The 18865-nt window shown below is 36.8% G+C and overlaps 2 protein-coding genes across 3 annotated transcripts in view; both read right to left on the bottom strand.

Annotated features, from left to right (window-relative positions):
* Nucleotides 1-11: 11 nt before the first annotated feature.
* dpm2 (dolichyl-phosphate mannosyltransferase subunit 2, regulatory) lies at nucleotides 12-2533 on the bottom strand. Its single transcript, XM_079474301.1, has 4 exons — nucleotides 2451-2533; nucleotides 1658-1747; nucleotides 800-902; nucleotides 12-694 (listed from the first exon to the last, which is right to left on the bottom strand). Exons 1-4 carry the CDS (start codon nucleotides 2451-2453, stop codon nucleotides 639-641), a joined length of 252 nt encoding a protein of 83 aa, XP_079330427.1. The 5' UTR covers nucleotides 2454-2533; the 3' UTR covers nucleotides 12-638.
* A 772-nt stretch (nucleotides 2534-3305) lies between these two features.
* The window catches only part of eeig1b (estrogen-induced osteoclastogenesis regulator 1b), a 29916-nt gene continuing 14356 nt past the window's right edge, over nucleotides 3306-18865 (bottom strand). Inside the window, exons 4-13 of one of the 2 annotated variants that reach the window (XM_079451051.1) lie at nucleotides 12465-12585; nucleotides 12063-12092; nucleotides 8913-9029; nucleotides 8401-8447; nucleotides 8118-8275; nucleotides 7689-7829; nucleotides 7156-7354; nucleotides 6847-6968; nucleotides 6579-6648; nucleotides 3306-6144 (exon numbers count right to left, since the gene is read on the bottom strand). In XM_079451051.1, the coding sequence (XP_079307177.1) occupies nucleotides 6099-6144; nucleotides 6579-6648; nucleotides 6847-6968; nucleotides 7156-7354; nucleotides 7689-7829; nucleotides 8118-8275; nucleotides 8401-8447; nucleotides 8913-9029; nucleotides 12063-12092; nucleotides 12465-12585 (1051 nt within the window). In that variant the 3' untranslated portion in view covers nucleotides 3306-6098. The remainder of the gene's footprint in view (nucleotides 6145-6578; nucleotides 6649-6846; nucleotides 6969-7155; nucleotides 7355-7688; nucleotides 7830-8117; nucleotides 8276-8400; nucleotides 8448-8912; nucleotides 9030-12062; nucleotides 12093-12464; nucleotides 12586-18865) is intronic. The other variant, XM_079451052.1, reaches the window with a different exon arrangement.

Genomic DNA, 18865 nt, shown 5'->3' with positions numbered 1-18865 from the left:
TTGTTGTGTTTGTAATCTGTATTTTATTTGTTATTATTACTTAATCAAAACAACAGTTTGACTAATAGCTAATACTTAGAATGCAAAATATAAAAACTAGATTTTATTTTATTTTTATAATCTGTATTTGCAAACGAACTCTTAAAATACAACATACTTGAATAAGATGAAATACAAATATTAGACATATTATCATTTTATTTATATATGGGTTTTTACAGCGATGTCCTAAATAAGTAACTTCTAACATTATACCTAAAAATTAAGTCTATTTACAACACAAGACATTGACGCATCTAGTCCAATCGTTCCTAAACATAAAGCATAAAAACAAACAAAACCACACGATTTTCCATCAAGCACTCATACAGGTACAAAGAACACACATCTTCCTCAAGTCTTGGGGTGTAAAAAATAAAGATCTCGTATCATATTTGAGTTTTTTTTCCAGATTGTGAAAAGATTTTTCTGAAGCCATTGCTCAAGTTGTTACTGCATGTTCAGTAGTGATTTGGCAAATTCACTAACATCCAACCCACTGGAATACATCATCTCGTGGCTACGTGTAGGGGTGAAGGTACACGGGTTAAAACAACTACATTGGTTCTTGTAACCAGATCATGACAACCTGGAGAATCTTAATCAACTTTCTTAGGTTTTCGATTCTTCCATGTTACAACCCCTATGAAGGTGCCTGAAAACAAGAGTAAAAACCGGTTACTAATGTCATTTGAAAATTGTGTGCTTGTTTGACCATTGTTTTTACGTCTTTGCAATGCATATTGCCCGCTTTACTCACCAACAACAAGTAAGAGGATTAATGCTGCAACTCCAGGAAGAATGACTGAATATTCCCGTGGAAGAAAGTAGCTGTGGACCACATGATCACTGTCCACAAATGGCTGGAACGAGAACGATCAAGTTTGTGTTAATGCTAAATGATTTTCAATAGCTTTTAGTGGTACAGAAAACCAAAAGTATAAAAGCCAAACAGAGTGGAGTATTTCTCTTCAGCTGTGGGTTATTGATCTCAGTCACAGTAATGGAGCAAAACAGCCACAAATGCTACATTTCGTTGAAGAATATTGCAAAAATCGATTAAAACAAACGTTCCAGATCAAACCTTTTTACTAGTTGAGAGTGTGGAAACTACAGTATGAACTACAGTTTCAGTAACTGCCTTTATGGTATAGTCAGACAAAAAAAAGAACATTTAACTCTATCCTTATACAAGCTGCAGTTCATTAAAGGGAGCATTGGCTGTTTTTAACCATCATTATAAAAACTACTTGTAGTGAACAAATTTGTTTTACAAGATGCAAATCTAGTAAACCTTTTTAAACAATAAACACAAAACTAAGCATTTTATACTATGTGCTTCTGTAGAAAGCTCAAGCATTCTCACTGTCACCATATCCCGAACGTGCAGTGATTTACACACATTTCTTGCCATCTGAACATTCATGCACTATATTGTCCGCACATACATTCACAATCTCAGGATGTACAATTTAAAGAGGGCAAAAAGGATTCCACCCACTTTAGAAAATGATTAGCAGAAAAAGCTTAAAATCGAGAAGGTATATGAGGCGGAAGATCTGTCCTTCTATTAGGTGGAAGGTACAAGCAGTCTAATACTGATAAACGTTGCTCTTACCAAGACTATGACCCACATGGTGTAATATGTGAACAGTAACAGACTGAAGCCAACGAGTCCAAAGCCAACAGCTTGATCTGCTCCGGTCGCCTGAAAGAAAAAAATTAAATCACCCTCTTATTTAAAAATCAATACATATTAACCATTTTAAAACATATTGATACATTTAATATTATGGGAAAAACAACTCATACTATTTTATATACAATATAGATCCACACTGAGCAAATCACATTAACTGTCTTCAGTGAAAGCTTCATATTTTCTTTAATACAATTTATTAATAAATGTACTGTTACAATAAAAATGTTTACTGTTAATACATTAACAGTAAAGACAATTATAGACCTATAGCTCTGGCTAGCACTTGTCTAAGATACCGGAAAGGTCCATTCTGAATAAGATGGAGGAGTTTTATCTGACTTCTGATAACCAGTTTGGCTTTAAACCCAAACATGGAACAGATATGTGCATTTTTGCTTTGAAATAAATCTTGGATCTATACAATAGAAATAATACAACAATTTTGATGTGCTTTATTGATGCCTCAAATGCCTTTGACTATGTAAACCCTGATAAATTATTCTCTAAGTTGTATAAGAAAGGTGCTCCAAAATGAGTTTGTTAGACGTGTTCGCAGGTCATGTGTGATAAACTCATCGACATTAGAAATTTAAGGCAATAGGATGGAATCATTAACAAGAAAGTACACGATGTCCTATAAATGAGCATAATATTAATAGTTGTAATAGCTGATTTTGTCTTTAAACAAAAAAGACTTGCATTACCTTACCATTATGAAGGCGCCACTTCCGCAAGCATCCGAAGTTTCCTGATTATGAAACGTACTTCCGGATACCAACGTAAGCCCTGCTGGGAAATGTAGTTTTAAAACTCACACTCCTCTTAATACTCTTCACCACACGATGGTGGTAAAAGACAATACTTGGATAGAAGCGGCGCTGTGATTTTGGAGTTTCAAGCTTGTACGTTCATATCACATAGGTTCGGGGTTTATTTATGCTTTATTCAGAATTATTTGCAATTATCTCTACATTAAACTGAAGTGCATTAGAGAAAATACATGCAAATGTCAACCTTAAGATGAAAAACCCAAAGTTTTTACTAAAGGTTTTCACCATACTGATGGGTCAGATTTCCATATTTGGTGGTCTAAACACCGGAACACTAAACTTCACATCATAGTCAGGTAAATTGTCACATTCATAACAGTCCTCATAAATAGGCACATTCAAATTAAAAACTAGTAATTATTTTATGCTAAATTAAGAGCCATCCCTTCTTAGGAGTTTATGCCTGCACTTTCTAATTCACAAAAAATCCTACTACTTACTACTATTACTTAATCCTACGTATTTTGTTACTATTTATCACATCCATTGTTTCCTCTTTAAAATAGAAAACTAAGTATATGCATAGACTGATATTTTTCTTGTGTTAAAAACTGTATTACCCTACTTGACCTCTTCTAGGCACTAATCATTTATTTTCCCTTTCTCTGTTTTGTAGAAGGTCAGATGAGTTTCATATGTTAACAACTGAAACCTTACAATTAAATAGTCATTTGTCAATAGTATTAGATCGATGTTGTAGCTCATGGATTAAAAAAAAATCACAACAAACATGTATGATACCCAACATTCATTTTATTACCTCCAAGATTAAAGAAACATTCACATTTGAGAGTACAAATATAGTCCATTGTTAGAAAATACAGTATTCATCTCTATGCAATCCAAACATAACCGTGAAAACTGGGGCAATAGCATATTTGTCGCAATCAGCAAAAATAAATTCATATATAGGTTATACTCTTTTGTAAAGAAATCTATATAATTTATTATCACTATTATTGTAACCGACATGGATGTCATTTTGGAAAGTGCATAGCTTCCATCCCTATAGTAAAGAAATAATAATAGACATCTTGGAAAGTGTGTGAGTTCACAAGTCTTTAGTATTTAAGTGCTGTTGTAGTGAAGGTTATTTATACATATATTTGTGAGTATTCTAATGTGTCACTATTCTGGAGCATACGCCGCACGATGGCCACATAGTACAATTCATCTTTAGTTTAATATATAAAATCATATAATATCAAAATCATATGATGTGATTAAATACATTTACATGAAAGTGTATTGACTGAACTGTCTTTAAGTAAGCTCCAGAATACTGAAAATAGTCCTTGCTATAATAAACATCTGCATATAGACCCAAATCAACGCCCTGCAACAGCATCTTAAAGTAGATAATATAATCACACTCATCTGCATTAGAAAGATCACCAGTTAAGAGTCAATTACAAAAACATAAACATTACAAGACTTTGTAAGAGAAATAGAAGAAAACAAGAATCACAGATGATCGTTTCCGTTGTTCATGAAATCACAATGATATTATAGAATTAGATATTAAACTCCTCTTACGACTCCAATGAACCAGCCAGCTGGTTCGAAAACAATGATAGGACAGAGTTAAGGTCTTTGCACATATGGTCTGAAATTCTTGAATGCTTTTTTTCATATTTGGCGCTCGTTTGTACGATGTCTCTGAATTGTCCAAACGCCTTTTAAAAATGCTTGCTACAGATGCGAAAAACTAAAATATCGAAGGCAGTCTGTAAATGTAATTGACACAACATGAGGTTGTATTGTTTTTTTAATGTGTGGAATTTTCGGAATCAATGTGCAATGGCCTTTTCTGTTGCTAATAATGTCTTTTTAATCAGAAAGGACAACAGAAGTACGCTACAAAGAGTAAACAATTAAACTTATTAAATCATATATTGTTCAGTGTCTTTAGGAAAATCCCTTTATATTAGCTATAAAGAAACACTAGGCAGCAACCGACAATTTATTTAGCCATTTCAAAGTTAGTGTCGCTTTAGATTTCCAGGAGTTATAACAGAACAGCAGCCAGCTCATGCCACAGATGCAAGTGAACGGTTAATCATCATCAGTAATGATGTCCGTTCAAATGGATTTAAAACACTTACATATGTAACTTTCCCTGTCATCTGTAGTATACTTGTGAACAGTGATTCTTTTAACGCATTCTGTGTTTTTTAACGCAAAATGTTTTAAGGGGAATTTTCCTGGAAAGAATTCATAAAAATGAGCTTGCACAGCAAAACAGGCCCATATTGCACCTTTCTCACAAATTTTTTGCAGAACTCACAATATCAGTTTTCAATGCTCAGATCAACTGAGAACTTCTCCATGATCAAGATCACGGCTAGCTTACTTTATGTGAAACAAACAATAAACATAACAGAGAAACACAGAAAGGGGCTTTCAATTGAATTCTCTCATGTCTATTGTATATTGTTTCCGATTGCACACCAGGTGCTGATCAGAAACACAGAAAGAGTTGCCAAGGACGTAGTCTTGTGACTGTGAGTCACGGCCTCTGATCTAACCCAACAAACAATGTGATTTTTCAGGGTTGTATTCTATAAGATAAAACTTTTCCAGAAAATGATCTTCTGTGTGTAAGCCATTATCCTCACAATCCAGGACCATTTGGATACTGACAAGGCTCTTCCAAAAAAATACCACATAAAGAGCTCGACTATATCGTTGTGCAGCCAACTACCAAAGAAGACACTGCGGTAACCATCAGAGGCGAAACTCTTAGTCACGTGAACATTCACAGCTGAAACCAGCAGCACATTAAGATTCAAATAGTGAAATAAGAAAAAATACTGAAACAAAGATTGAAACAAATGGAGATTTGTGTGTAGAGAGAGAGAGAGAGAGACATTTATAGATTTTATGTTAACCAGACCAGCTGGAACACAAGGGACCATCGCAGACACAGTTAGGACACTGAGAACAGATTTGTGAGAAGAATGGCCAAAATGTTCTCCTCGCCTCTGACGTACTTGTGCGGCCAGCCGTACTGTACATAACTTTAACACAGGCTGGTATTGGTATAATCGACTGGTAACCGACTTTGTCAAACTACATTATCATTATAATGTATGAAAATATTTTAGTGGTTTGTTGCTTTCACTAAGAATATATCAGGTGTGAAATATGACAAAGAGATAAAAAAAAATATGCAATTAAATAATATCTGAAATGCTTATAAAGGTCTATTGTAACATTAGACTGAATTTGGACTGCCCTCTGATTTCAGTGTTAGACTCCCATCATGCCTCACTTCTAAAGGCATTTCAAGTTGATATCCTCAGAATCTGGTGTAAAACATTTATGAGGATTAAGTCTTTATCATAAAGCTATGAATGTTATAGAAGTACCCACTTCTTTTGCAAATGTTAAGCACGATTAGGGTGATAACATTGTAGTACACAGACTCAAACCAAAAAGAGGAGAGTGACATACACTTCCTATCTTAACATAAAAAACAGACGACAGTGGCTTTGTGAAAAAGTGCCCATTGTTCCTCCAGCGATCTAATGGCTCTCGATGACCACTTGTTCAAAAACACCCGCAGACACCCTGTTAAGAAATAAAATAAACATAGTTAAGTAATGTGTGCTTTTTTGATACGTCACATTTTAGTAATGAATAAATACATTTAGAAACTTGGAAAATATATATCTTACATTTCACTTCAACTTGATAAATCTGATAAATAAAATGACTTGCGTTTCTTCAAGAAAATGTAAGTAAAATACAAAAATTTCTAATTTTCATTGTAATTTTTTTTTAAAACTTGACATGAGTTTATCAAACGTAGTGGAGTAAAAAGTATGATGCTTTTTTAATTAAATAAAAGGAAAGAAATATAAAAAATCACGATGAACTATATATAAATATATCAAGACATGATGACGACCTGTGCTCAACCAATTTAGGCAAGTGTTATTCATTTAATAAACATTGTATTGTTTACATCAAAAGCTACAGGATATACAAGAGTGCCAGTTTACCTGCTGACCAGCTGGATGCCACTTAAGGCTGTGGTACCATCCCTACTGATAAACAGTGTTAAATTGCTGTCTGTAAGAGAAAGATTGACAAAACAATCCGTTTCAGAGCTTCACATGTGGGCATTAAGTGGGTAATTCTCACATATGTATCAGTAATCGGCAAACAAAGCAATGAATGAAAGTAAATCAGCACAAGCTGTGAGCTGGGTCAAATGAGAGGCACTATAAAGCTAAATACGAAAGCCAGCATGTTGTCTTCCGAACGCACCTTCATTGTTGCTGACATCACTGAAGTTCTGACTCTGCACAATCTTCTCCACGATATAATCAGCGTCAATACGTGTGTCGTCCACCCAGGTGGGGTGACTTTCCACAGTGTCCTTCTTTCTTCTGTATAAAACATACAATATATCTGCTTAAATAAATATATTTTGAATAAATACTTTTTTTAAAGAGGTTTCCAAGATACTGTGTTCTAGATCTTCTCATTACTGCTGAACAAGGCATCGTATATTACAATAATCAGAAAAGATATATATATATATATATACATATTTATTGATAACAGCCTCCTCACCTTGAGGGTCTGTTGGGGGGCAGAGCGGGACGGGGGGGGCGTGGGGGCTTCTCTAGTTTTAGCTCTTTCTTCTGTTCTACAGGGCTCTCAGCAGCTGTGGTGGTCCCTCCAGATGTGTTACTGCTGCTGGTGGAGGTATTCCGGCGGTGCTGCGAGAGATCCATCAGGCTGGACGAGCGAGAGTACTCTGTGCTGTAGCCTGTGTGGAGGACAAACACATTCCGCAAGTGAGTGTATGAGTGAATTAACACATCTCTTGGTCAGAAGAGACTGTATTGTGCATTTTTTATCATTTTGGTCCCTCATAAAGCTGCTCTTCTCTATACTGCAGGTTTGTAAATAAAAAGTCTTTTTGAAAAAAACATATTTTGAAAAGGCACATTTCTCTTTACATTTACATTTGACTGTTGGCTCCTTTTTTATAAACTGCTTGTGATTTTTCTCATTTGTGAGTCCTAACAGCATCTGCTAAATTTATTGCATTTGAATGTGTATTTTGAGGTGTTTTTACTAAAACCAGCCCTGATCTGTACCTGGTGTTCTTTTGATCGTGCCCTGAGCCCCACCTGAGATTTTGCTCTGCTGGCTGGCAAAGCTGGAGTTGCGAGAGTGTCCCGTGTGAAACACTTCATCTGGACTAGACAGGTTCTCCTCCAATCCCTCCTGAAGTCCTCCTAAAGACAAATATTGTCAGGTAAACACAGCACACCCATTCTCTTCCAAATGCAAAGTGCAGCGAATCTTCTTTCTCCTTTTAGAAAGCATGTCACTAATATCAAAGTCCTAACAAAGTCCTACCTCTCTAAATTATTCCATAATATTGAAAATTATGTATAATATTAATTCAAGGTGTAAATTTGAATTGAGTTTGTTATTCTGTTACAACACGTCTGTAGAGTTACAAAATGAAACAGAAAGTTCATCTGGACGTCTTGCAAAACGGTCTATACAGATGGCCATACCTGAATTGTTGACAGAAGGTCTGCTGGTTTTGTTTGGCCGGCGAGCGGTGCTGCCAAGTGATGGCACAGTGTGGTCGGCTGTGCCCTCTCCCTTGCGGTCCAGCTGCAGGGAGGGGTCCTGGCCAGCTATGGCAATGGTCTTAGCTATACTCACAGGCCTTAGGGCAAAGAAACCTTTTATATTCAGACTTCCACAAAAGCTTGAAATGTATCCTAGATTATCTTGGTAATAAAACAGACAGAAGATGTTTAAAAAGCTGAGAACGATATAAAGCACACTTACGTTTTAAAACAGGGATCTCCAGACAGAAGAGTTATGCAAATAGTTACCTAGGAAAAATAAAAAGAGGAACTAAAATGATCACATAATAATTGTAATAGGCTAATGAACATCGGTATTGTTCTGAAAATAAGTAAGTTGTCATATGGGAAACTAAATGTGAATCAACATGAGTCAAAATAACCAAAATAAGGTTCTTTGTTTTCTTTCAAAAGTTTCCTTGATACAGTGAGTCAGTCTACCACACTGGCATTCATGAGCTGGTTTGGCTATTCACATGTCACCCACACAGTGTGTTGACAAGGACATAGATTAATAGAAATTTTTGAGTGAACTGTCCCTCTAATACATGTTAGGATTAATGGAAATATATAAAAAATTAACTATAATACTATATAAATAAAAAATATTGAAGAAGTGTCTCCTGTTCCTTTAACATGACAGAATCAATGTTTTGTTCAAATGAGATGTTGGTCAAATTCCTACATACATATACACATAACAGAAACACAGACCTTGAGTATGGAGTTGTCTTGTCGAGTGTTCTTGGTATCGTAGCCTTCCAGTATACAGCAGCGAACAGTGGAGCCTGAACCAGCAAACTCCGCCAAGTTGAGGTCAGCAAAGCCCAGCTGGAGGTAAAAAAAAGATTTTATTATCATTTTAGACACACACAAACAGAAGGGAAGTATTCATGCTCCCAAGCCAGTGTTTGACTGAGCCCTTACATTCTTCCACATCTGTACCCTTACTGTAGCTTCACAAGTAAAATGTAACACTAAGAATTAGTCAGAAGAAATCTAATGGACTAACATGATTTTCATGTTAAAAAAACCTATATGAACGGTGGGGCGAGTGCATCGAGCATAGAAATACTAGATCATACATACAGGCATGTGAAACAGGCAGAATAATTTTAAGCACAAAATCCTTCTCCTCTCGCAATAAAGGACTGCCAAACATTCTTCTTCTCTTCAAACATTTTACTGTAATCGTTCTCAAAGCATGTTGTTTTGCAACTGGTTCTCACCTGTTCTTGCTCGAGAATGTCCATTAATTTTGGTGACCGATATCTCAGATTTTCTTTAACAGATGTACAATCAGCACTGATGCATGTGACCAGCTGGCCTTTAAAATTGTGTGATACTAAAGCAGGTTCAGGGGATGGAGGAAGTCACAATACACACACACAAACTGATGTTTTTATCATAGAATGTGCTAAATCTAAATGTTAAAAGGGCAGAAACAGGGTTAGAGCTTTACTTTGGGGTTTTAAAGCTGTAAACGGCACACATGTTTTCGACCGGTTTGTGTGTGTATTGCTAAGAAGCTCTACGGTAGAAAGGAAAAACTCAGGTGGTTAGGATATTTTCCCCATCTGTTCAAGGATTGGTATATGCCTGCGTGTGTGCTGACTAACATCTATCTTCCTTATCTATATTTACTTTTCCTCTGCTGCCTTTAGCACTTTCTGCTAGACTGCTTTCTAGAAATGACCAGCCAGTTCTTTTATGAGCTATGAAGGTAAAATCTAGATTACACCATTACACTTTTAAATTACTAGCTGAACACCTTTTATTTTCAGTAACTATTATATATAAAATATTAAAACAAAACAATCATACATTTCTACACCAAATCAATTTTCATTCAAAGGTCCAGTATATGGAATATAGCGGCATCTAGAGGTGAGGTTGAGAATTGCAACCAACGGCTCACTCCATCTTCCCTTTCAAAGCATCACGCTGGCTGACATGAAACTAAGTTGCATCATATTTTCATTTCTTAGCTGAAGGAGATAATTTACTAAATGCACTATGTAGAGCAATTTGTTCGTTTAGGGCTTCTGCATAATCAATATGGCCAATGTCATGTAAGGGGAGCTGCAGTGTATCTAGATAGAAATAGCTTGTTCTAAGGTAATTAAAACATAACACTTTATTATGTAAGGTCTTTATTCACCTCTGTAGACATAGTTACGTATGTATATTATATTGCATTTCTGTCAATAGATTCAATTTAATAAATTAATCCGTTCATAATTAAGTAAAAAGATTTGGTCAAAGAACTTATATCTCAAGACTTAAGCTCTTAAAACCCTTTGAGCTTATTCAATAATGAAGAAATAAAAGGAAATACAAGTAACAAAGCCAAGATAATTGTCACAGAACATCTGTTTATACTTTCAAAACTGTATATATTTTAATGACACGTGTTGTATTATTAAGGTAACATACTGTAAAATAACAATTATATGGCTGCCACGGCAACGGTTCCCTTTATCTCCCAACTAAGGTCACATCCACCCCCTTCTTCCTGTATCTCCCTCATTCCCGGTTAATGTTCATATATTTGACTTCCCTGTGTCAGCAGAATGTGTTGACACGCTGCTCATGTTCAGGACATATGGGATGGGTAAATAAAGAGAAAAATGACACGAATGCAACCTCCCAAAGAAAACAAGCTCCTGTAAACATTACGCACACAAATGTGCAAACACGCCTCACGCTGCAGTGTTTTAACCATAATGACTATAACAATCAAAAACAATTTATATGCGTGGATATGGATAATGGTACAGTATACATTGTGACATATTTTAATGTCACTAAGGAAATGTTCTCAGTAAAAAACATTACAAGGTGGTGCTCTCTGAGAGGATTTGCCTTAGGGGCAGTTGGCACGAGACAGTTTTCAAGTGAAAGTGCAATACAATATATGCGATTTGGCTGTCCGTTTACACAGAAACAGCATTTTAGGGGACTGATAACTTTTTTTTTAGGGGACTGATAATTCCTGTAAACCGCGAAGTACGCAAGAATGAGAAAACGAAATGAAAATAGGCACATGCGTATTAGGTGTGGGAGTGTGGTATGCGCGTGTACACCCAAACACAACGAAGTAGAAGAAACAAATACACAATGGCAATTGTTGGTTAACGCTTCTCCAGCAAAGTTTAGATTTACTACACCAGTGTTATAACCACCAGCGGAGACCTACAGCAAAATCTTAACACTCATTCACGGTGACAAAGGGTTTTTAAAAGGTGCTTTTGGATCAGACCCGGGAGGACGAGTAGATGGAAGGAAAACTTTCGAATGTCCAAACTTTTCACCATATTGTTTGTTTGTTTGTGTGCGCCCGCTTCTCTTCACTATGAATGAGGAGAAATGCAGCGCTCTGTATTGTATGGTCTCTTTAGCGACGGAAGTCCACCTTCCAAATGAATCGTCAGGGACTCTGGTATTTTTTAGTTTAGTTGAGGTTTTAGTAATTTTTGCGGATCTGTGTAAACGCGGATTGTTTTGATAACGTTGTCGTGTGTACATGAACCTTAAAAAAACTGCAAAAGAAAGACTTTTCCGTTTTTCATCGTGTAAACATCGCCTAAGAATTGTAATTGTCTTTAAATCGAGGTATAATTGCCAAAAATAAAGGTGAATAAAGGCTGTGAAAGTGACTGTATGGTGCTCAATGAAATGTTTCCTTTAAAATTAGCATGCATAATCGAAACTTAAATAAACTTTGTGTTTATAAACTTAAAAAAAAGAACTATCTTACTCTTAAGACAAAGTGTGAGAGACTATTTCCCTGATCCTTTAGGGATTATATAAGACAAACTGAAAGAAAAAGGGGACAAAATAGATCCGATATCAGTAACCTACCTTTGAAAAAGCTTTTCCACCTTTAAGCTCCTGCACGGACAAGAGAGAGAGAGAGAAAGAGATTGTCATTGTGAGATTTGTTATGCAATTTGTTTGCCATTGCTATGGTGACACTGTGGCAAAGGGTAATGGGAGCAAAGGAACCCATGAGGCAGCAGATATCCTTCATAAAGTAAATCAAACAGCATAACTCACTAAATACCTCCACAATCTGTTTGTTCATCAGTGCAAATATCTCAAATGATTTTAAACATTTAATATCACTTCGGATTCAAATGAGATTAGATTCCTTTGCAGTGCCTTTTCAAACCATCTGAAAACCACTTACGCAAGTTATATAACGCAGAGATGTGTGTGGTTATTTCAAAACCGTTGCGGTGGGTGGGTGGTTGTGAGACTGACCTTGCGAACAGACACACGGCAAATGCAGGGGTCCAGGACCCCCGAAGTAGAACTTGCACTCATCTTGCACACAAAGGAGAACTTCTTTCGCCAGCGAACGCAGTTCTCCTGTACCTCTTGTCTGTGGAAAAAGATAAAAGATCGAGTGAGTGAGAGAGTTTATCATTAGCAATTATATATGGAGTAATTTTATACATTTGATTTAGTAAAAATCATTAGCCAATGAATCACAATACAGACGATGCTTATAAACCTGTACATTATGCATTTGGCAGACGCTTTTATCCAAAGCGATTTACCTGAATACATGCTAACATCTTAAAATATGTTTATAGGGATTTTAAGCATACAGTATGTTTGCACTAAAAATGACAAATACTGTTTTGGATTGTATAACACAGAACCAGTAAAGGTATTGTCTGGTTAAACTGGATTGTCAGTTACTGGTTTCCAAAAACAGTGACAATGTATTCAGTGAAATATAATGAAGAACAGACTCCCCCAAACAAATAACACAATGAATCTACAGATCAAATTAAGGCACGAACAAGAAAAGTTAATCGGGTCGCACATTGTGAAAGTCCGGCCAGACCAATTTTGTGCAATCTACCGAACACAGAGACTAATCTCATTTCAAAACAGGCCAGTGTTGCAAAGCAACAGGACTTTCAGCAGAATGTTTACGCCTACAGATCAGATTACAGACGTCGTGAGCTTTTAGTCAAAGACTGTGATCTGTGTCTCATTTAACTTTCTATTGCCTCTTTCACTTTCATACAGTTTATTAAGCATCTCACATTTAAAAAAAATATTCATAGTCTTTACTAGGCCTATACCAGAAACATTTTGCATCCAGAGTCTTAGACACATCTCTAGAATGTATAAGAACAAAACATTGGACTATTCTGAAGTGGCCCTCGATGAGTCCTGCTCCTATGGAAAGAGCTGAAACTTGCTGTCTGTAGAAGGCACCCATCAAACCTGAGACAGCTGGAGCAGTTTGCTCAGGAAGAGTGGGCCAAACAACCTGTTTACAGGTGCAGAAGTCTCATTGAGAGCTACAGAAAACGTGTGATTTTCCTCTTAAGGTTGTGCAACAAAATATTAGGTCGGGGTCCCATCATTTTTGTCTGTGACATTTTCATTTGTTTTGCCATTTACAATATTATGTTGAATAAAAAAAATCAGAAGCAAAGTCTGATTTGTATTAAATATGGAATAAACAATGATGGATGCCAACTACTTCTGTCAGTTTCAAGTTATTTCAGAGAAAATTGTGCATTCTTCATTTTTTGTGGAGGGGTACCAACAAATTTGAGCAAGTCTTTAAGGTTTAACCGCCTCTTTCCACACTGTTATCCTTAATGCCGTATGTTGCCCGAAGGCAGATTTGATGGCCTCCTCCTGTCCTTTATTTACCCTGGGCTTGTCGCCAAGGCATCTGTCCCTGATATCCGCCAGCGTGCCAAGGAAATGAGTACGGATAACGGCACATCCATTACCAGAGCGTGACCCTGCTGCGTGAGCACCACACACACATCAACTGCCCAAGAGCCCATGCTAGACATAACTAGATATATTACGATAACAAATACGGTTTTCAACACTTGCATCCCAGACTAAGCCGATAATGGTAGAATATTTACCTGAGCTAAAGTATACAAGGCATGTTGCATTTTTAACCCATACTTTCCAAATTCCCGGTACATAATAAATAGATCCATGTCGGAATCTATGGCCTTGGCTTGAAGTTCTAACAGCGCCTAATAAACATCCCATTGGTTTGTTCAACAAGCCGGAAACTGATTCCTTCCTGTTCTCCTAGCAACACCACAACTTCAACACCAAAGTTCTTCTACAGCACCTGTCACCTCACCGCTGGAGGATGAAGCAGAAAGATCCAGGCTATACTGGTGGTCTGAAGATCATAGAACATTGTTTTATTCATAAGTGTCTGAAGTAGATCATGGCCTGATAGAAACTGAATGAAAAGCCTCGAAGTGCATCAAACACGATCTCTGTACGGTGAATAACAAACACTTTACTATTTCGTTTAATGTTTTACTGTCTTTATGATTGTAAAATATCCTGTTCCTCAAAGTTCTGTGTGTGTTGCCACAACAACTGCAACTGGCAGGCTACAAAACCGCAGTGACAAAGCACGACAGCAAAAAGAACCCAGTTAGACCTGAGGCAGTACAGTCCAGTTTCCGGGTAACCCTTTTAGGTATTTCTGTAGTTCAATTGATAGAGCGTTGCGGTAGAAACGCAAAGGTTGTGGGTTTGATTCCCAGGAAACATACTGTTAAAAAATGTATTCCTTAAACGTACTTTGGATAAAAGCCACTCCCAATGTACCAATAAATGGTTGGAAGAAGAATGACCAACAAAAAAGGAATGGATAATGATAGCTGTATTACGGAGAAACTGACATATTCTCTAACACCGTGTCTACACCGGACGTGACACGACAAAAGACATTAGAAATGCATTAGAACACATCATAATAAAAAATGTTGTCCACCAGTCACGTCTGTTGTGTAGACATGGTATGTAACACCACATCCTAACCAAACGTGATGAGATTCCTGCGAAAAGCAGTTGCCATACCTAATGCAAAAAAGGGACGGGACGCGACAATTACAAAACACATCCAATCCAAACTGTTTTTCTCTGTCCACATACCCTCTCGTGTTACAGCTAAAGAGTGCATGTAGAGAGATGTGTTCTTTTCTCATGACTTCTGTGATGCCTCACTTGACGCTATGCTATAATTTCACGCTATGCTATATACATAATCAAATGTATATAGTCTGTCCTCATCCATGTTTGGCGATTAATATTCATGAGGTGCATGGCCATTGCTCGTGGCACATCCCTGTCACTGCTGGTTAGGACAAAACCTCTATTTAACATGGAAAATATATTTTCACCTTTTATCGCGTGTCACGCTAAATATGGACAAATGTAACAAGTTTTGGTCAAAATGGTTAAGAGACAGAAATAAGGATTTTACAAAGAAAGAAACTACTTTGTAGTCAACCCATTGAATCACCTCATCAAATTATAATTGTCTATGAATTGTCTTTTATATCCTTTCTTAAAAAATCTAAGAAATAATGATGGAAATAAAAAATCAGTGTGCTTGTGTAAGAGGTCATAGGGTAGATAAGGGACAATAAATGACAGTCAAATGAGTAAATGAAGACCCACACACAAACCAGATATAAATTCTCTAAATGATGTTCTTAATACTTTCAAAACACTGATAATCGACTGCCGACGAATGACGAAAGATCCACTTAAAGTGCTTGTTCACCCAAAATATCTGTTATATTTTACTACCCCCTCTTGTCAGAACACCGAAGAATATATTTTGAAGAAAGTTGGTAACCGGACAGCACTGGTCCCCATTCATTTCTATTGTATGGACACAGAACCAATGCAAGTGAAGGGGGCCAGTTAATAACATTCTTTAAAATATCTTCTTTTGTGTAAGTAAATGATGACAACTCTTATTTTTGGGCGAACTATCACTTTAACACACACATAACAACAGACAACTAAATCTGATTTCTGCATAAATTACAACTGTATAGTCAGTCGACTTAAAGGGTAACTCCACCCAAAAATAAAAATTCTGTCATGAATTACTCACCCTCTTGTTTCAGACATGTATACATTTCTTTGTTTGGTTGAACACAAAGAGAGATATTTTGGAGTAATGACAACAACCAACAGTTCTGAAGCACCATTGTCTGCCATATTAGGAAAGAATTTATCACTTATTTGGTTCTGTTGAACACAAAAGAAGATATTTTGAGGAATGAAACAAATAGTTCTGGGACACTTTTGACTTAGATTTAAAATGTTCCTACTATGGCAGAAAATGGTGCTTCAGAACTGTTGGTTGTTATCATTTCTCCAAAATATCTCTCTTTGTGTTCAACCGAACAAAGAAATGCATACACGTTTGGAACAACTAGATTTTCATTTTCATTTTTCGAGTGGGGAAACCCCTTAATCGGAACCGATGTTCTGCCGTATAAAAACTGTACGAGATGTTCTCACAAAGAGCTTATACTGTATCATCATGTTTGATAACCAACAGAATGTCATCATGAGACCTCATTACACACCATTCCAAAACCATAACTGTATTCAAACGATAAGTTCATTACAGCGAAAATCCTTCCAGACCTCATTATAGTACAATTAATAAAAGACCAGTCCTCTCTGGACTCACAGCTCATCACCAAAACAATAATTACATCATCAGCTTGTGTTGTTAAGGTGTACGAAATCCATGTTGTGACCATGAATGGTGTATAGATGATGGTGGCGGTCTGGTCTCACGTCTATTGTTCGACTTCCTCCGCAGACATCCCTTTTTTATGCCAAAGCTTGTAGTTCCTCTTTATTGTCTTCCTCTTACTAAAGGCTGATGATGATGTTCTGCTAACTTTAATATGAAATTACATTCAGAACGGCTGGATTGTGATCGATGGCATTAATATAATTTGAGATACACAGAACGCAGAGAAAGGGATTTGAAAGAATGATTGTGACCACTGACTACCATAGTAGGAAAAATTGCGTAATACATTTCTTTCTTCTGTTGAACACAAAAGAAGATATTTTGAAGAATGTAGGAAAGCGAACCTTTCTGTGGCACTTTTGACTCTACCATGGTCATTGTTCCTACCATGGTAGTCAATGGTGACCAAGAACTGTTAGGATACAAGCATCCGTCCAAATATCTTTCTCTGTGTTAAGCCGAACAAATGCTTTTATACAGATTTGGACGTGAACTTAAGAGTGAGTAAATCATCACAGAATTTTAATTTTGGGGTGAACTGTTCCTTTAAGGTGCATTAGATAGATTTGGAATAAGTGCAGCAAGAGCAAATGTGAATTATGTGACTGGATAAAACATGAGCTGCAAAAGCAATGATACCGTGAACTAATCTTTCAAATAAAAGTAATTTCAAGATCCTGTTTCTCGATTTCTTTTCATCTTGGTTTCTGTCTCTATTCCCTCTATGTATCAAAAAAACTATTTTTTTAACAGGTAGTGTAGTTTCACTGTTACGTAAAGCCCATCCCGCAGGTGTAACTGTGAACAGAGGTTTGTCGTGCCACTGCAGAGCCATTCCGCTAATAATGACCTTTATAAGCAACTCCACAACTACCCATGAAGGAAACATGATTATACTAATACTCAATGACGTGGCCACCATTCAATTCAAAGCCAACAATACACAAGAGCAAACACACCCTCTCTCCCCTTTTTCGTATCAATGTCAAATTTGTAAAAACTTCAAAGCATGCAAACAGGTGCAGACAGGCTCTGAGTGAACACTGGCTCACGACGAGACAAGACTAAGGAACTCTAAGACCCCTGCATGTGTAGAGCATGTGTTAATACAACACACAGTAAACAATAGCTCACAGCTTATGTAGATACAGAGTTTATGCTATTCAGATAGTTTTAAAGAGACAACATGAATATTGATTCGGGTTTTCCATTTGTCCCACCACACTTTCTCATCACAGACATCTGTGTAAAATCTGCAGTGAGTGCGTAGACATGCAGCAGATGCATTCATCATCTGGTTTAAGGAGAACAGGAATGACGAAGGAGGAAATCAAGCTGAAAATATGAGTAATGTAGGAAACAAGGGCGCATGCATCACATGTATTCATAAAAACAAGCACACGCGCCTTCAGCGGGAAAGAAATAACAGAGCACATCACTGAAGGATGAGAACAATGTAACATGAACAGAATGAAAACACTGGATGAAAACAACCTGACCCACTTTAAGGAAATGTAAATGTCAGGTGCGCTGAGGTAATGCAGTGGAGTCAGATGCCTTTTATTTTCTTAGGGTGGGAACATGGCAAGGGAACAATGGATGTTACTTGGATTTGTGTTGATCACATGCAAGGTGTTGTTGAGGTGTTATGAAGCAATTGCAATTATTACCAAAATTCCCATTCCATATTACAATTATTTTCTGATTTACATCACATTATTGAAACTAGATCTCAACAAATCGTTTTGCATAGTTGCCTCTTGGGACACAAGTCATTACAGAACCTTGAAGGACTGCAAGTGACTGGTTAATGAGATTGAGATGCAATGAGCTGAAAAACATTGCCATGAAGGGTCAGTCTCTTTGTGTGCATGCAGGTCGATAAGACCCCATCTTCATAAGCTGCACCTGGGGTTCATTACCACCACAACATTACCGCAGCGTTCAAATAACCATCTGTTTTATTCTGTGTCGGCATGAAAAAATGTAGAGAGAAATACATGTGGAAGCAGGAGATCTAGATTTCATCACTCTACATAGTTCATTAACTCAGCGGAACATCTAGAGAGAACTGACCTGCCGG

Source organism: Barbatula barbatula, assembly GCF_947034865.1.
Source record: "Barbatula barbatula genome assembly, chromosome: 2".
Classification (NCBI taxonomy): domain Eukaryota; kingdom Metazoa; phylum Chordata; class Actinopteri; order Cypriniformes; family Nemacheilidae; genus Barbatula; species Barbatula barbatula.
The sequence above is the reverse complement of the archived record's forward strand: the minus strand, read 5'-3'. Positions and strand labels throughout refer to the sequence as shown.